Genomic DNA, 19,702 nt, shown 5'->3' on the forward strand with positions numbered 1-19,702 from the left:
ACACTGCATGCAATGTGGTGTTATATTGTGATTATATCAATGCAAAGGTGGTTGTCAGCTGAACAAAACCATTTAGCTGTTGTATAATCACAATATACACACATTCCTCTTATTGTGCACTAGCCTATATGTTTGACTTATTTATTGTCTGTTGAGTGAATTGTGTATTGTTGCATGTGTGAATTTCTTGTACACAAATCTCACATATCTCAATGAGACTACCTGTTTTTTAAGGATTAAGTAAATAAATAAGAGATATTGCCTAAACCAACTATATTTGCACATTTATAGATTTTGATTTTTTTTTTATAAAGGGAGAAAGAGTTGATGTAATTTTTAGGACTTCATAATTTAACTTTTTTGATGGTAAAAATCATATCAGACACAACTCACTAGTCAAAGTAGAGTATTTCTGTATGTGGTGGTCTTTTAACATTTGTTTTTTAATCCATTGATCCATTGCGCAAACTCGGGAGCGCGCGCTGTCAATTGCTTCCCACGGCCGCGCGCCTCCCTCGGTCCTCCTCTTCCGCGTGCGTGTAGCGCGAGAAGCCCCCCTGTGCTCTCCTCTGCTCGGCTCGTGCTGCCTTTTAAAGCAAACCGACACAGTATGCCATTCCCCACTCGGCCAGAGGACGGGACACGGTGAGGAGCTGCTGTGTCGCTCATTCTTACCCCCCTCTCCTGTCGTCACCCCCATCGTCCTTGTTGTTTAGTTGACTTTTTATATTAGTTCGTACCTCGGTTAGCTAGTTTCAGTCATGTACCGGTATTTCGGGGAGCTGCTGAGCCGCTCTGCGGGCACTGCCCTGGCCTCGGGTTGCGTGGACTCTGCTCTCCCGGCGTCCTCCTCTCTGATGCGGGTCCGTCATTATGCCGACAAGGTTGACAAAACCGACGACCCCAACTTCTTCAGGATGGTCGAGGGCTTCTTCGACCGCGGTGCCAGCATCGTGGAGGACAAGCTGGTGGAGGACCTGCGGACCAGGGAGACCCCCGAGCAGAAGAGGAACCGTGTGCGGGGGATCCTGCGCATCATCAAGCCCTGCAACCACGTCCTGAGCGTGTCTTTCCCCATCAGGAGGGACAACGGGGAGTGGGAGGTGGTGGAGGGCTACCGCGCCCAGCACAGCCAGCACAGGACACCCTGCAAAGGAGGTAAGATTTGAGGCAAACCTCCCTAAATGGCCTTCCTGGCAGCTAGTTAGCTTTAGCCAGCTACCTAGCATTTGTTAGCAGTAATGTTAGCAAGTTTAAAAAAAAGCAGAAAACACACACAAGGCTGCTGCGGCGCTAATTCACTATAACATGCAGCTTCACTGGTCCCACCCTTAGCTGGCAACCACACATGAACTACACCCATGTTGCTATAGTAATTTATTCTGTTTTTTTCCCTGGAAAGCTTTATAGTTTACAGTGACCTTCTTCTTCTTTCTCACCTGTGGCTCAAACCTTACTGTAGTGTGCCCCCCCCTCCCCCTCCTCTCTGCAGCAGTCCTCATCAGTCTTTAATCTTTAATCTTTCATATGCAGTCATTTTGCCAGCCTAGCATATCATAGCCTTTTGACTTTTTAAGCTTTCCAGTTGACTGCATAAAACTAACGATAATATTTGTTATTTCTGAATCTGTCCATTACTTTCTGGATCAATTGATTTGTTTTACTGTCCATAAAATGTCAGAAAATGGTTTAAAAAAAAAAAAAAAGAAAAAGAAAAAGTCCATCACTCTTTCTCAAAAGCTAACTTTTTGTTTTGTCTAGACAAAAAGTTCACCACTCAAAGATATTCAGTCCTAGAAGACTAAATAAACCAGATTAGTCATGGTGATTCATAAATTGCCTAACTAGTTGTCGATTAATTGTTGCACCTCTAATAATTACTATGGTCTATTCTGATTTTAATTTGTGTGTCAGGTTATGAGAGGGCATCAGGTGCTGTGTCATTGAGCGTTTCAGGCATCTCTACATGTGCTGCATCGGTGACCACTGGAGACCTTTTGCTCATGCGCTGCTCTGTCCAGTGATCCATGCGTGCAGGCAAAGTTAGGCAGGTGTCAAAGCAGATCATTGCTGATTAATTGCTTGACCGATAGACTATTCACTTTGTCTATAATGTGTAAAAAAACAAAAAAGTGAAAACTTTCCTGCTATAATTTCTTAAATCTAATGGCAAAATCAAATCTATCTTTTGTTTTATTTGTCTGATAAATTGTCTAAAATCCAAATATATTCAGTTTACTATCATGTATGACACTGAAAAGCTTCATATTCTTATATTTGAGGGGCTGCAATGATTGAATGTTTGGCAGTCTTTTTAAAAATGGTGAAAATGATTATTAGATTATCAAAATAGTTTCCACAAGTAAGTTTTGCAGCTCTAATGTATATTCAGTGTTATACAGAAAGACTTTAAAGAGCTTCACATGCAGGGGGGGGGGCAGCCTTGAGCATATATATATATGACAGAATGACTTATGCTCTTTTGTTCAAAGTTCAAGGTTCAAACTGAATGCATTATGGGCAAGTGCTGCAGTGCAGTCTGGGTAAATTTGCAAATAGAGAAGGATATGATGTGTAGGAAGTCTCAGGAGGCGTGAGAGTTGGGGAGGGGGTGGTTGTGTTTCCAGGCTCTCCTATTTGTCAGCAGTGTGACAGGTGGGGGGAGGGTGCCTTGGAGAGGAGGCATTCTCAGTAGAAAGAGACATACCATTAAGGCAGCCAGTCAAAGGGCATGTTTGAATGATGTGGAGCGGACACTGGCCTGTTATTAACACTTTGAAACTATCCACTGCACCTGCTTGATGTAATGAATGTAGACCTATTCTGGGGAGGCATATTTCTGTACAAGACATGCACACATGTACTTTTTTTTTCTTTTAATGGCACCCAGATTCCAGATTAAGTATCCATTACAGCTTTTACCCCAAACAAATTAGCAGTAATGGATCAGTACACCACCACTACCATGCTAAATGTACAGCCAGTAATCACTGAGAGATTCCTCAGTGAAGCAATCTAAGTAAAATAAATGATTATTATTATTATTATTATTATATCACAACCTATCCATCATAAAAGCCTGCAGAGCGTCTAGGATTATTCCGATCAGATGCTAAATCCAAACCCAGCTTGGTGTTGACAGTCCTCAAGGGAGGTAAAGCCTAATCCAGACTAAGGTACAGCTATCAAGTGGTTAAAGTGGTTTGCAATATAGTAGTGGCGTAAAAGATATAGAAAAATGATCTTATTCTATATTTATCGCTCAGCCTGCCAATTGCAGTTCATATTCCCTGTATGATAAATTAAAGTCTCTCATAGGAGTCACTATTAAACTCAAATCTGAAGCCAAAGCATAAAAGTTTACTTTTTTTTTTTTTTATTTAATTGACAAAAAACTCTTGACAGGTTCCTCCCTTTATGCCAAACTCCAGGATAACACGTGCGAGCGGTGGGAGTTAGCACTGTTTTTTTTACAGTGGGTTTAATCATTGATGTAGTGCATAGACCCTTTGCTTTGTTCTCATCAGAGTAAACTACAAAGTGCAAAGGCTGTTTTTTTGTTTGTGCATGTCTTGCTCAAACCGGCCTCTGCTGACTACGGAGTGAGCGTATTAACACAGGAACATCATCCTTTTATGTGTAGTTGTATTTTATGAAATGTTGTCCCCACAGTTAAACACTACAAGCTGCTAGAGTTTCTGTTTAGTCGGCTAAATCGTCAACATCCTTCTTTCTGTGCTGAAGTGGAATTAATCCTTTTACTTCCAATTTCCCACTGAACAGAAAAGCAGACTTTTAATATTAAATGTCATTACATATCGTAATTGTAGAAACATAATATCAGTTATAGTTGTATACTTATAGAGGGACACCCATTATAAAAACGGAAGGCCATTCAGCTGTAATGATGTACAGTGTAGTTTAAAAGCCACATGGTGTAAATAAAATGCTTTGTCACTGTACTTTGCTGCTTATTACCAATAAAAGGGGGAAAAATAGCATGTGAGGGCTAATGCACAAAAAATAATACTGAAAGCCAAACACACAAGCAAGTAGAAACCCACAAATACGTCTAGAAAAGAGTCTAGAAAGCTGTCAGGTTGCTTTAGACCCGAGATGTCAGCCCAAAGCAGAAAGCTCCACCCTCAGGCCTGCCTGTAAAAAAAACTGAACTGTTGCAGGGTCTCGAGTTTCAGCTCGGGGACGGGACTGTATATTTCCACAAAATCTGCTCTCCATTTCAGAGGAATGTATTTACAAAATTGCTTTGGTACCCGTCACTGTGAAGGCCTGTTGGTCGGGCCGAGAAATGAATAGCTAGATGGGGGGATGGGTAGCCGGACAGGCCTTCCTTTTTAATTTGATCACCGAGTTCGAGACTGTCCTCTGCCGGCCTGCAGTAACTCGGATGATCTTTGAGATGAATGGCAAATGAAGATAAAGAGATAACCGCAGCAGCTTGCTGAAAGATAGAGCTTGCTTCTGTCATGTAATTCAATATTGCAGTTATCACAGCCTGAGGACGTGAGGCACTCTGCAATAACACAAATAGCAGTCAGTGGGCACAGAATGACATCATTGAATGGCACTTAAAGATGACATCAGAGTGGGTGGGCTTTTACTTGTGCTTCCTATATTTTGAACACTAATAAAAGAAAAACATAATGCCCCCCCCCCCCCTCTAAAGTGATCTGCAGTCTCCTTTTTGTGCTTGATTGTCCTTGGGTTTCTCTGCGCAAGCTAACTCTGGACGAGCTATATTTGGCACAGCTGGACAATCACACACATGCACGTACACACAGACTGTGCCAGCAAGATGGCGTAGAGCGGCTGGGCAAACCTGGCTGAACATGCAGCTTGCTGTATGATCTCATGTTACACCGCATACAGGCCTCCCCACACATGTTACTATGGCGACTGTAGTAAACCGCAGACAACAGGAAGGAATAGCTGCAGCTCGTGGGATAGGGGTTAAATTGGAGGGCTGGGATTGGCTCATTCGATCTCCACCCTCCCAACGCTGCTGTTAGACGTAATCAGTGATCTCTGACCTGTGAATGAAGTCTGGTGTGAACATACTGTGATTGCTGTTCTGGGGTTAGTTTCCTTTCAAGATGGCACTCTATCTCAGCCATTTATTACCTTTTTTCTGCTGTTGAGCAAAATGGAAACAGTTTCTGTGTCATCTAATGATTTCCTTTCATGGCTCAGTTCATACACTTAATGAACTGTCAATATACAAGGCACCGGAACTCATATACTAGTATATTTTAAAAGAGCTACAATGATTTGTCGACTCATCTATTAAGCAATCAAAATGAAACAAAATTAATCAGCAGCTATTTTCGACAAGCAAATATTTGCTGGTTGCAGCTTTTAAAATATGAGGATTTGAAACTTGTATGTGTCATACGTAGTGGACACAAAACAAGAACACGTCTCCATGGGCTCTGAGAAATTATAACAGCCGTTTTCACTATGTTTTTAGGGACAAAAGAAAATAATCTTTAACTTAATCGATAATGAGAATAATAGGTTGCAACCCTACATGGAATGACATTGAACAGAAGTAAAACAGTGAAGTGTTTTTTTTGTTCTGCATCTGGTTGTAAACTGCTCCATGTGTGTTTCCCTCAGGTATCCGTTACAGCACAGATGTGTCTGTGGATGAGGTGAAAGCTCTGGCCTCTCTGATGACTTACAAGTGTGCCGTTGTTGGTAAGTATTTAAAGTCTTTTCCTTCCACACAGCCTGATGCGGGTTATCCCCAGATCTCCACATAAATATTAATACTTTATCTATTATCAAGTTCTTGTCATTTATCCACCTTTTTAATAGTCAAAAGCAACTAGAGAACTGCTTTTGACTATTTTTTCCAAGATATTAGATTGGTCATGCAACAGTAGCTGATGATCCAGCCTTTGTTTTGTCTCTTTTTCAACTGATTACACATAATGAAATATAAATGTATATCTCAATTTTATGTGTTTAGTACAAGCATACATATGTATATACAGTTATTAAGCTCTCTTTCTTCTCCTCCAGATGTGCCATTTGGGGGAGCCAAAGCCGGAGTCAAGATCAACCCCAGGAATTACACTGTAAGCCTTCTAATGTCAATCCTCCCCCACACTCGCACGCACACGTAGAGATACATAGACATGTTAAACCGCTTGTTGTAATAGGAAAGCAGCAAAGATTAGCACATACAACCCACAGAGATGGCGGTCATGGGAGAAGGTAGTGCCCATATTTACTCAGAGTACACTGAATTCTTCACTTCATGTCCCGCTCTGTGTTTCTGCCTCTTTGTCACGTTCAAACAAACGAGGATGAATCAATTACACTAGAATACAAAAAGGCAGGGCTTATTTTATGGCTTATTTTATTTAACTAATGGTGTTTGCTCTGCCTTTCTTATGGCATTATCGATAGGTATTGGAGTCTGTCTATTGGTGAATACAGTGAAATAATAAGATTCAAAGGTCATTTGCTGTTGCCTCTGAATCCAGAGTTTACTGATTTACACTAAACTAAACCACTAAACAAAAGCCTCACAGTGTTGTTTAAAAGCCCAAAGCATCTGTCTAAATATCTAAATAAAAGTTTCCTTTTATATAAATGAGTCACTCTTTGGTTTGCTGGTAGTGAAGCAATTCTTTCTCTGTTGTGCCGCCTATTTTTTTTTTTTTTTTTTTTGAATAACTTCCCATCCTTGAATGTTTTATTACACTGTAACCAAGGTAACAACGTGTTTTTCTCCAACTCTACACACTCTGTCGCAGGATAATGAGCTCGAGAAGATTACCAGGAGATTCACAATTGAGCTGGCCAAGAAGGGTTTCATCGGTGAGTTTGTGTCATTGTATGATGTGTCATTTGTTTTAAACTAAATGTAACTCCACGAAATGGTTCTTGTTGTCATTTGACTCTTGTTGAAATGGCTGAAGTGGTGAGAGGTGTAACGTTTCCTGTCATCTACCTCTGTTTATTCAGGTTGGGGTATTTCAGGGTGTGCCAGTGTCAACTGAACAGACAGACAATGTATTATGGTGGAAAAGAAACAGGAGAGTTGAGATACAAGCTCAACTTGAACCTGATATTTAAAGGCCTAAAACAAAGCAACATGCATATTTATTTGCCCCTAATTGACAGTGACCAACAGCAGTAGTTGTGTTTATTTTGTAAGGTTTTATACAAGAGCTATCATGTATGAATTTTTATACACCCTGGAGGCAGAGCAGCACTGTGTTGCCCGTGCGAGTGTAACATGAACATGGTCAAACTATCCCTATTGAGAAATAGACTCATCCTTTTTTCTCTCTCATCTTGACCCCATCCCCCACCTCTTGGCATGCCTGCTTCTGTTTTTGGACCTGGTTCCAGGATAAGAGGCCCAACAGGGCACATGTAGTGTGTATATGACACAAGGACGCAAAGCCCGGCACTCATATTTCCCCTGGCATCATATGTGTTGTTTAAGATCAGCAGAGGTATTTTGAAGTCAAGACTGCAGCCTGTTTTCTGATGTTATACAGTATGCGTTTATTCATTTGCACCGACTTGTGTTTTTAGTGTGTACTTGTGTGCATTCCTACACGGTAGCTGGCGTGCTTGAGTAAACTCTCTCTTCACTTCTCGTCACCTTCCTCTCCCACCCATCTTTCCTCAACAGGACCTGGCATCGACGTCCCGGCCCCAGACATGAGCACAGGAGAGAGGGAAATGTCTTGGATTGCCGACACATACGCCAACACTATTGCACACACTGTGAGTTCTCAGACACGCACAAACACTCTGTAGAGTTTTGCTGAACTCCTTTTTTTTTCTCTTCTTCAGTACGGATCTTAAAATTAGGAACAAGGAATAAATGAGTCACATGTAAACTTGAATAGTGGTTTCCTGCCTCTCCCTTCCCAGAAGACCACATGCACATTCCTCCCCTCTGAAAATCCGGTTTAAAGACTGAGGCGTGCATGTGTGAGCGTGTGTGCGCGAAGTGTGTGTGTGTTGTTGTGTTATCAGTTAATTCTTTTCTTATCACAACCTTTCAAACAGTCCTTATTTGACTAAGAATGGAAAATATTTACCCATTTTGTGCTTTGTGTGTTTGTGTATGTATATTGCAGCTATTAACTAGATAAATCAAAACCTTTTACATATATGGCTGTACTGTATGTGGTTAATGTGTGAAATGTGTTACAGGTATAATCAGTGCTTGTGTCTATAGTGTGGTTTCTTGGATATTAAGGGTTCGTCTCTATTTGCTAGTAAAGTGTACTGAAGTAGCATAACATGACACGGTTAAGCTATGTTTAAGTCGAAAGAGAAATTATAAAGGCAAGAAAAACACTTTCCATTCATATCTTTCAGATGTTTGATTTGAAAGAGAACTTATTTTAATTCTAGATATAATATTAGTATAGTATTTGCCTATCTGTTAACTCCCCCTGCTTTTTCGTCTGTTATACTCTGCAGATGGCACTCATTTTTCTTGTTTTTGTCAGTGATGTTTATTTAGGGTGCTTTAGCTGTGCACTCTTCCTCATGCCTCCATGCTCCTTTTTTCTGCCTCTGTCCCAATCTATGATTATGGACGCTGCAGTGGAGATTGTAAATGAAAGTTTTGACAGCATTTTGGCTGCAAATTCAGGAGGCTTATCTCTGCCCAGTAACCACAGTTACAGGCAAATCAAACACATCCACACTGATCAGTCATAATGTCACATGTTCATCCTTTGTGATATTATATGGTATAAAAGTGAATTCAAAAGGAGTTAGGAAGATCTAGTGTGAAGAGATTAAACACTAGACTAAAGGTAATCAACCACCTTTATAGCTGAAACTATTAGTTGATTAATTGATAGCTTAAAGGACACAAATTAATCAAGAAAGATTTGGGTAGTCAATCAGTAAAAAGTAAAAATGCCAAACATTCACTGGTTTCAGCAGTCTTAATACCTTTTTAAATTGTGGATATCTTGAAGACATCACCTCGGGCCTCTAGGAAATTGGGACTTAATGATTTAATAAAGAAACAATGATTAATTGATGTTATGATGCAGCATTAGTGATTATGTATTTAGTTTTATTTTTTACTGGAGATGCACTAAAACCTTATCATAAATGTTTCAGCTTTAACCTGAAATTATCTTCATGCATTTTCATCTGTCATCTGGCCATGTATACACTGTTATGCAACATAGATCATTTACATTTGGTGTTTTAATAGTTGTTAATTAATAAGAGTTGAAACACCCCCCCCCCCCCCCCTTTTGCCCCATGACACTCACTTCCTTTTCCACTCTCCTCTCTCTAACCTCCCCTCCCCTTCTCCAGCCGCATGTCCTCTGTACCAGATACCCCTGGCAGGGATTTGGAGTGGGTGACACATTCCTGCTCCGGGTATCTGAGCGCAGAGGATTGTGGGTAGTGTGTACTGAGGTGCAGTCAGCCGAACACATAATATCTAGAGTGCATGTCAAGCAGTCAACACTGTGGCCGACAGCAGTAGCCAGTGCAGGAAGCCTTAGGACGCAGTACCACTAATGGCCACTGGATGCTGGTTCCCAAAAATATCAAGCTTTATTAAATCTTTTTCAAAATGTTCAAACTTTTCCAAAGAAATAGAGCATTTATTTTTACCCTGCAATAATTGTGGACTCAGTGCTGGTTTTACAACTTCTCAGAAGGAGAAGGTTTCATTTTAGCCACTCCAGAATAAACGTTAGTGAGCTACAGATTTGATTTTAACTGTCGACAATCAGCTATAAATGAGAATATGCTATCTGTATGTTTTCTATTGCTCTTTGTTAATAAAAAGAGTGAAGAAAGATGCAAGTTTAAGAAGAGATTTGCTTGCACTGGAGCTGAATAAAATGAAGCTTCAAATCTCCTTAAGTAATCTGTAGGCTTGTCTATACTCTATAATCTATGTTGTCTGATTTTCTTTTCCTTTTTTTGTGTGTGTGCAGGACATCAACGCCCACGCCTGTGTGACAGGAAAGCCCATCAGCCAGGGAGGAATCCATGGACGTATCTCAGCCACCGGTCGTGGAGTTTTCCACGGCATTGAGAACTTCATCAACGAGGCGTCCTACATGAGCATGCTGGGTCTGACCCCAGGCTTCCAGGACAAGACCTTCGTCATCCAGGTACACACTCGCAGGCAGGGTTTGATCAATGTAGAAACATTTTACTTGAGAGGAAAAACGAGACCGCAGACACAAATGTGCTGCAGATATTTACTCACAGAATCTCAAAGGATTTACGTTTTCATTTAAAATGACGGCAGGTCTTAGAGCTGTGCCTCAATCAGAGCCGTGCCATCTGTTTTAGCCTGGCGCTGATCTCCTCTTACAAAGCAGACTGCACTAAAGTGAGGGAGTTTCCCTTCTTTGTTCATTTTCATACAATGGTTCACTCAGAGACCGGCACCAATTAACAGTCTTTTGGGAGAAAATAGCCTGCTCTACAACTCTAATTCCTACATGTTTAGTTTTGTGGAATACAGATTCAGAGTATTAAACATGAAAATCATGGAAAAGCCTTTTGTAAGGATAACACTGATTGGACTGTAAGTCTGTAAGAAGAACAGAAGCCTCTGTGAGGACAAAAAGTCAAAGAGCAGTTCTTTCCTTATCAGTTTCACTTCCATTTGTCACATGACAGCTTCTCACATGTCATGGACACACACACACTCTCACACACACACACACACACACACACACACACACACACACACACACACACACAGACAGACAATCTGGCCATTGCAGCTTTCTTAAAACACTTTCTTTAATCTTAACTTTTTCATGATAACAATAATGTAATCTGGCATTCTTGACTACCAACCCTCTGTGTAAAGGTGCATTTCACTCCACAAAAACAAAAGACTTATCACAGAACACAAGCAGCCTGTATTTGCTTTTATAAGGATTTACAAAGAGGCACATTTTCATCAGCAACAACAAAGAAACAATTGGAGTGTCATTGAAGGAGGTGAAGAGGCAGTAACAGCAGCTGAATCATGACGTTGATGTTAAAAAAACTAATCTCTCTTTGTGTTAGTGTGTGTGTGTGTTTGAGGATTACATTGTGCCGAGATTAGATTTCTTAGAGATTTAGAGAGAGAGGCAAAAACAGTTTGGTGTCATGATGAAAACAGACATGGCTTTATTCTCTTATTGCACCTCAGCTGTGTAAAAATCTGCTGTGAATTTAGCTCTTTGCATCGCTACATCTGAACTACAGATGTGCTTTATAATGACCATGAAACAATAGAAATTTTGTAAAAAAAACATGGCTACAAGAAGAGCTTATCCCTGTTGCTGAAATGTGTTGGCTGTTTTACAATCAAGATTTTGCCATATAATTCATACAGAGGTTGCTACACTATAATATCCTTGGTGGTATTACATTATTGTAGGCAAAGCTGCAAGTCAGTGATCAGGACTGTGTTTTGGCAGTATTGGATTTGCAGGTGCTTTAGCATCAGTGTAATGAAGTATCTAGAATTTTCATGCATTAATTCACAACTGGAAACGTCCATTATAAACAGTTATTGGTCTGGATTCTTTATATTTATTGTTTTTAGATATCATTAAAGAAATTTGCACATACTGTGACCGATGATTAACCGTATCCATATCTGTATTAACCCATATTGCCAAATGAATTAATCACCAATCCTAAAACGTTGATATACTAAGTAACATTTTTATATTTAAACCAGGCAACAGAATGATTTGCCCCTGACAGCATCCCTTCTGTCTCTCGGTGTCCTGTCGCTCTTTCTCACCCACATTTACACAGAAAAGTTTAATCAAGCACATAACAGCTGTCATTTCAGGTCATGATTCAATAGATGATGTTACAGCCTAAACCGGCCACATGGTGGCACCAGAGTATCAAGCTACATGAAGCTGAAGCTCAGTTTTTGGTTAAGTGAAATGGGATATAACTAATGGAAAAGATTTTTTAAATAATTTAATAGTGATTATGATAGTAAAGTTGGATTATGGCAATGATGATATTTTACTTATCAAATGAATCCTGCTGTGTCTTTTTCAGGGCTTTGGTAATGTGGGTCTTCACTCCATGAGGTACCTGCACAGGTTCGGGGCCAAGTGTGTGGGCATCGGTGAGATTGATGGAGCCATCTACAACCCAGAGGGCATCGACCCCAAACAGCTGGAGGACTACAAACTGGTATGAGCACCTTTTACTTTCTCCTTACTTTTATCTCCTTTCTTTGGATCTCTTTTTCTCAAAGTTGTTTTCCTTTTCTCTTTTTTCCTCTAGTTTCCTTTCTTAAAATACAGCAGCTCTTCATTCTTATGTAGCAGTATCATTGTCTCATGTTTGTGTGTGCTTTTTCACTTTCTGCAGCAACACGGCACTATTGTGGGCTTCCCAGGGGCCAAACCCTATGATGGAAACATTTTGGAGGCTAACTGCCACATCCTGATCCCTGCTGCTGGAGAGAAGCAGCTCACCCGTGCCAATGCCCCCAAAATCAAGGCTAAGGTAAATGCTCTGACTCTGATATAACCAAAGTGATGTGCTTTAAGTCTTAATTGGATTCATGTGAGTAAGGACACAGCAGTCACAGTCATGTGAGCCTCTGCTTGTTTTTTTGTCTATTCCAGATCATTGCTGAGGGTGCCAATGGTCCCACCACCCCAGATGCTGACAAGATCTTCCTGGAGAACAACGTCATGGTTATTCCTGTAAGCACACACAATAAACGTACACACAAACAAACGTGCTGAAATAAGAATACAACACTTTGCTATATTTTGATCATAACATAAAAAAGGTGTTTACATTTCAATAGAAAGCTGATTTTAAGAAAGCGCCTGGAACATTACAAAACCCCAAATTTGTATTGATCGTTTCAAGGAGAGTTTGAGTGAATAAATTGGCTTCATGACTAAACATGAGACATGTACACACAATGGGCGTTAAAATGAAAATGCGACCAAAATTTACTGGAACTTTAAAGCTTAACTTAAAAGCTTTAAAGGCCCTAAATCATTGTCTTCCTAACAGTGATGGTGTCCTACATGAACACAGTCAGGGTTATTTCACATGATTGATTTCTGCATACGTGGTTTTGTCTTTGCTCTTTTCACTGGTTTGAAATGAGCAGTGTTCAGAAGTCAATCAAATTTGTTCAAACCACACCCACACAGTCCTGATGAAGCAGATTAGCTCATTTTGGAGTGTTACACTCATAATAGTCATTTAAATAATAACTAAATAATAACAATGAACATGAAACCCAAACAATAAGCAGAACATTTATTATTTAAAAAAAAGAAGAGACAACAAGAGTGTTTCTACATTTTTCATATTTTTTTATTTCACACACAAATTCAAACAGTCAAATCTCTCTCAAACAAATCTTTAAAATATTTTTGCAGTACAGAAGAAATTGAGTCAGAATAATTTCACACACAGAAGAGCAAAGACTGATGAACAGCATATTTTAAGGATGTGATGTTTCATCCTGCAGGACATGTACCTGAATGCTGGTGGTGTGACTGTGTCCTATTTCGAGTGGCTGAAGAATCTCAACCATGTCAGCTACGGAAGACTGACCTTCAAATACGAGAGAGACTCAAACTACCACCTGCTCAGTGAGTACAAGACTGCTCTTTAATTCCACCTTAACCTTTTTCTTTACATTTGATTTGACATTTTTAATTCTTGAAACTAAATTCTAAATAATGTATAAACACCAAGCCCAGAAGTTGTAAATGATATACACCATAGTATTGCAAATCAGAGAGAAAAAGAAAAAAAACTGAAGCAAAAAGCTTTAGTAGCCTTTTTTGTAATGATACTTCTTTCTGTCTGTTGTTATGGATACATCAGACAATCTATTGCTCATCAGACTCAACTCCACCTAACACGTTTGTGTCAGTTGGTGTTGGGTCCTCTGGCCCATCAGACTCAACTCCACCTAACACGCTTGTGTCAGTTGGTGTTGGGTCCTCTGGCTCATCAGGACGTCTTTCGTTAGCATTTATGGCCAAGGTTTCTATTTGTGCTAACAAATCAGTCATCTGTTGACTCCTCTGTCTCATTTGTGGAAAATCTCTCTCAAAGTCCTCCATCAGGTCTTTGCCATACACCACAACCTTTACAGTAGGATAGAGACATATAGTGCCTCTTTTGGGCTTTTTTAATTTTAGTAGGTAACCCTCTCTAGTTTCATGAAGTTCAGGATACTGTCCCTTCATTACATCAATCCATTCTCTTACAGCTGTGCTAGAAAAAATTAAGTTGTTTCTTTCACCGCTCTCTCTAGTGTCAAAAAACAGACAGTCTCTCTGAGTGTTCAGTGTGGTCGCTCTGGTTCTTTCCTTTTCACTCTCGCTCGCTCCTTTACGGTATGGAAACCTTTGAGCACACATCTGTTAAAAAACAAAAAAACAACAAATAAAATTATTCTAAATGAATATGCTACTGAGAAATGTTACTTAAGACTTACTGTGTAGTTGTACCTTGTATTTCTCTTGGCGTTGTTATTCTCGGTGTGGAGGCTGATACTCTGGTCCTGCAGCTGCTCCTTTAAGGCAAAAGATCAAGATTTACGTCAGATCTTAGTCAGATCTACATTAATGCTAATGTATGTTTGTAAATGCATGACTAATGTGTTTAGAGAAGTAGAAAATGAAAATTGTCAAGATTTTGAAGGACAAATAAATGGAAGTCACCTTACTTAGTCCGTCGCAGTTCAGGCAGCGTCAGTGATGTCCTGGAGCAAACTGGTGTCAGCTGATCTCTGAAGTTGTTGAGATGACTTCTCTGGTGAAGAAATGCGTTCCCTTTTTATTTCCATCTTATTTCCATTTGATCACAACCCATCATTATGTGGCAATGCGAACAGCCAATCATAAAACAGCAGAATCATGTTTCACAGTCAAAATGAAACCTAATGTCATGTGTCAGGGTCTCAAACTGGATAAAAAAATTTGCATTGTTACAGCAGCAGTGGACTGCAAAATAGAATATGGGGGGGACCTCGCACTCTTGCTCACGTCGGACCGTGGTGTTTAGATGCCTTCAGACCTGGGGTTTATTATTGCAATAAGTAGATACACACACACACACACACACACACACACACACACACACACACACACACACACACACAGATATCAGAGGAGTGGCAAAATAATTCAGTGCTTCAACTTGTGGCAGCTACACACACACACACACACACACACACACACACACAGAGTCTTTGCCATGGTAGTTAACGAGGGGCCAAAAAACTGAGAAAAAAGGCGAAAATCGTACATTTAAAGGCAAATTGTGTGATTGTTTTGGTTTGCTTTTTCTACGACATTCCTATCAGGCATAGTGGACGTCTAAGTGTTAATCCATGGTTTGTCGTTCGAAAAACACCATAGAGTCCTGGTGGGTACAGTGTTTTTCATGCAGAAGTTGATGTAGCCTGTGATGCAGCTTGTGAGGCTGTCGATGTCCTCCCCATGACAATCACAGAGTTCCTCCCCACACTGTTGTATCGAACAGTCCTTCAGGGGTTCAGGTTGTGGTCTGAACTTGCCAGGGGAGGCAGGGGTGATGAATTGTTTGCCCCCTTAGTGTTTGCATAGAATAAGTCAGATTCAGATTTAGATTCACTTTAATGGTCATTCTCATGCATTTGCATACATAAAATAAAACCGAGAGAATAAATAAAAAGAAGACACAAGGTAAGATTTAGTATTAAGTATTATAAATAAAGAAAAATAAGCTAAAAATCAAATAACAATAAAGTGACTTCTTTAAAGTGCAAGTGCTTCACCTCAGTCATTGCAGTGGCAGTTCATGTATTTTTCAGGTTCAGGTCACATACTGGGTGAATGTGGGCAGAGTGGAGGATGGAGAGGCATGATTGAAGTCCCCAGAGATAAGGAGTAGGGCCTGTGGGTGCTGTGTCTACAGAGGAAGAAACCTCAGCCATTAGGAGGCTCAAAGCGGGCAGCCATCTGCCTCGACCGGTTGGGGTAGTCTGTCACAGTTAAGGCAGCGTCAGTGATGTCCTGGTGTCAGCTGATCTCTGAAGTTGTTGAGATGACTTCTCTGAGGAAGAAATTAGTTTCCTTTTTTATTTCCATCTTATTTCCATTTGATCACAACCCATCATTATGTGCCAATGCGAACAGCCAATCATAAAACAGCAGAATCATGTTTCACAGTCAAAATGAAACCTAATGTCATGTGTCAGGGTCTCAAACTGGATAAACGGGCTGAAGTTGTTAAGATAAGATGTTCCTTTTATTAATACTACAAAATTTGCATTGTTACAGCAGCAGTGGACTGCAAAATAGAATATAAGAGCACTCTTGCTCACGTCGGGCCGTGGTGTTTAGATGCCTTCAGACCTGGGGTTTATTATTGCAATAAGTAGATACACACACACACACACACACACACACACAGTTTGATGCTATCTGTCTGTCTGAAATGAACTGCCAACACTTTGATGAGTCGAACAGGAGAGGAACTTATTTCCATTGAAACCTGTAGATATGTTCGTAGGTCATGCTCTTGTACTTTGTGTGTGATGTAGACTTTGACAGCAATGTCAGTGAAATAGTTGCCGGACCGATACTCTTGAGGACCAAAGAAGAGAGTGACTTACTGTCAATACAGACACACACACTGGTGTAGAGGAATGAGCCCTGAAAAGTGGGGTGAATACTTCTTAGTCTGTTTTATTCTGGGTGTCCCGTTCTCATTTAATTTCATAAATTTGATACAGTTCATTTTAACCTTTCACATGTTCACAGAAGAGATTTCTCTAATATCACTTCTGACGTCCCATATGTTCTCTCTTCTAGTGTCTGTGCAGGAAAGTTTAGAGAGGAAATTTGGCAAGCAGGGAGGACCCATCCCCATCGTCCCTACTGCTGACTTCCAGGCCAGAGTTGCTGTGAGTATCATCTGCTGAAGCACACACGACCACACACAGGCACTGGGTTTGGGTTTTAAAAGAATTCATAGTTCTGCAGGGCAGCAATCGTTTGTTCCACTATTTGTTCTGACGCAGTGAACTCTGCCCATTATAGGAATGCAGCTGGCATGTGTAAATCCTTTGAGAAAACAATCGCATCTGAGCTGTAAAACTAATATTTCCATTTCAAATTAATTTTCTGCCAGTGTACTGTCAAAAACAATGAAAAATGTCCTTCACAAGTTCAGAGAGCCAAGTTATGTCTACAAAAGTAAACATTACTATTTAATTTGGATTAATGTGAAGTAATAAAAAGCACCAAATGTCCTATTGTAAAAGCGTACAACAAAGCTAATGCTTGTTAATATGTTGTTTATTTATATTACAAACATCTCTGTTGGTAAATTGGCCTAACTTAACCTTAACTCTCCTTTGCAGGGTGCCTCTGAGAAGGATATCGTTCACTCTGGATTGGCCTATACCATGGAGAGATCTGCTCGGGTAAGTGATCACACAGGACATAATGCAGTCAAACCTCTTTTGTGATTAAGGTACTATATTATGTTGTATGGTAAATAAATAGTTAATAAAAATTGTATGGAGAATGGTTGAGAGTTCTTGATTGTGACCAGGTAAAGGGGCTGAGTACAGGCTGAAGGTTATGGATATGTCTTTGAGTGGTGCTGGAAGTGATGAATAGTCCATTATCCACTGTCTACAATAGTCCATTTATTTATTTGTTTATTAGGATCCACATTAGCCATTTCAAATGGTAATAGGGGCCCGTCATTCCTAAAAATGTCTTAATCCATGACACATTTTTGGGTTTGGGTGTTTCTTATATGGCTTTTACTCTGGAGGGAGTAAGCACCCAAATACTGAAATACTGGACCACATTCTGGTGTGTAAGCCATAGTACACTTTAATTTACACAACAAATCTCAACCTAATAGATTCACAGGTGTGGTGTCTTGTGGAAAAAAAACAGTGAGAAGTTGTGAAGCTTCATGCTTTGACATGCTTTGAGTAAAAGTAGGTTCAGATACAGATCTTTTCTGCTGGAGGTGTTATAGATAGGGTAGATTTGGATTGGGTTGTTGCACATGAGCAATTTCTCACATCAAAGGAATGTCTCTGTTCCAGGACGGTGACTTTGAATATGTTAACAGTCAGTAATCAACTAATCATTAGTAATGAATAAGATACAAAATGCACATTTCAGTGTAGGGAGAGGGGGAATAAAAGAACCAAGATAGTAAAAGAAAATAAACCACAACAGGAAATAAAGAAAGAGAATAAAAACAAATTGGTAATATGTGTAACGCGTGTTCTCTTCTGCATTTTTAGCAAATTATGCGCACAGCAAGCAAGTACAACCTGGGTCTGGACCTGCGGACGGCCGCCTACGTCAACGCCATCGAGAAGGTCTTCAAAGTCTACAATGAGGCTGGACTCACCTTCACATAAACGGCCAATCGTGACCCATAATCCCCCCCACCCCGCCCCTCCACCCCCCTGCTATTAATCACCCTCTCCTGCCTTCTTAAACCTTGTAAACAGCCTTCAGAACATATCAGTGTTTACTGTTGCTCTTTGGCTCTTTCACACACACACACACACACGCGCACACACACACACACACACACACACACACACACACACACACATATATATGCAGTACATACGCTGAAACATTGGCTAGCCTGGTATTTATCCTGTGATCTTTGTGCTGCCTTTAGACTGTATTGGCATCTCTGTTTTAAATGTTGCCCTGTTCTTGTTTTTGCTGAGATTATATTGAGAAAAAGCAGACAGAGAGTTACATCCTGAGAGAGAGAATGAAAGACTCTGCCCCTTCCTCAGTCCTCATTTTACATGTTCACACTGTTGTTTGGCAGCCATGTTCAGAGCGCCCTTTTTTGTGATCCATGAATGCATGTGTGATCCTCCGGCGATCGTTTCAGTTGACAGCACTACAGATGCCTTATTTCAAAAAGAGGTCTGCTCCAACTGGGAGATGGACACTTCAATTTAACTGTAATTAAAAGGGATTTAGATTTAAATTCATGTGAATAAAAGAGAATAGCAGTTTTATGACTCTTTGAGTTTTTCTCTGCGCTCTTTAGGCGTAAATGTTAGTAGTGAAATTGCCAAGGTTTAGGATTCCCGACAAAGAGGTTTTTTTTTTCATAGTTAGTGTTTTTATTGTTCAAGATTCGATAGATGCTCTTCCCCTCGTTGTCTCCTCTCTTTTTTTTTTTCTACCCCTTCCTTTCCCATCGCTTCATCTCATCTTAAAGCAGCTTCTCCCCGACTCCTCCGCTGGCCAAGAAAGGGGAACAGGGAGGGGACGAGGCGTCACTGTGGTGGCCTGTCCCCTGGTTGAATTTTCCTGTTTTAACCGTCCAGTTCCTCATATCGAAATATTTTTTTTGGAGGAAATTACTTTTTATTTTTGTTTCATCCATTTTTTTTGGAAACCAATAAAATGTTCAGAAAAAAATATAACCGTGTGGAAGTTGAGTTCATTTTCATACTGTGGTGACATACTGTTCACTGATTTGGGATCTGTGGGGGGCATGTGGGGGTGGGGCATGTTGGGACATCTTACCATGGAGCTTATCAGTAACGGCTGAAATAAGTAATCAGAAAAATGATGGAAAGAGATGCAACAGTGAACAGCTGATCAAAGCCAACCATCGGGTCCAGAGTGGCTGATCAAGTTGA

At 40.3% G+C, this 19,702-nt stretch overlaps 1 protein-coding gene across 1 annotated transcript; it reads left to right on the plus strand.

Annotated features, from left to right (window-relative positions):
• Positions 1–601: 601 nt before the first annotated feature.
• glud1b (glutamate dehydrogenase 1b) lies at positions 602–19,066 on the plus strand. The gene is made up of 13 exons (XM_053341000.1): positions 602–1,158; positions 5,638–5,718; positions 6,046–6,101; positions 6,786–6,849; positions 7,676–7,770; positions 9,975–10,154; positions 12,073–12,210; positions 12,391–12,528; positions 12,651–12,731; positions 13,520–13,643; positions 16,863–16,954; positions 17,414–17,476; positions 18,323–19,066. The coding sequence occupies exons 1-13, from the start codon at positions 762–764 to the stop codon at positions 18,440–18,442; spliced, it is 1,629 nt and encodes a 542-aa protein (XP_053196975.1). The 5' UTR covers positions 602–761; the 3' UTR covers positions 18,443–19,066.
• The last annotated feature ends 636 nt before the right edge of the window (positions 19,067–19,702 follow it).

Source organism: Scomber japonicus, chromosome 20 (assembly GCF_027409825.1).
Source record: "Scomber japonicus isolate fScoJap1 chromosome 20, fScoJap1.pri, whole genome shotgun sequence".
In the NCBI taxonomy this organism is placed as follows: Eukaryota; Metazoa; Chordata; class Actinopteri; order Scombriformes; family Scombridae; genus Scomber; species Scomber japonicus.

Coding starts and splice junctions, on each gene's coding strand:
- glud1b (XM_053341000.1), top strand. CDS start 762: ATGTACCGGTATTTCGGGGAGCTGCTGAGCCGCTCTGCGGGCACTGCC. Junction 1,159..5,637: donor CAGGACACCCTGCAAAGGAG/GTAAGATTTGAG, acceptor TGTTTCCCTCAG/GTATCCGTTACAGCACAGAT. Junction 7,771..9,974: donor CCAACACTATTGCACACACT/GTGAGTTCTCAG, acceptor GTGTGTGTGCAG/GACATCAACGCCCACGCCTG.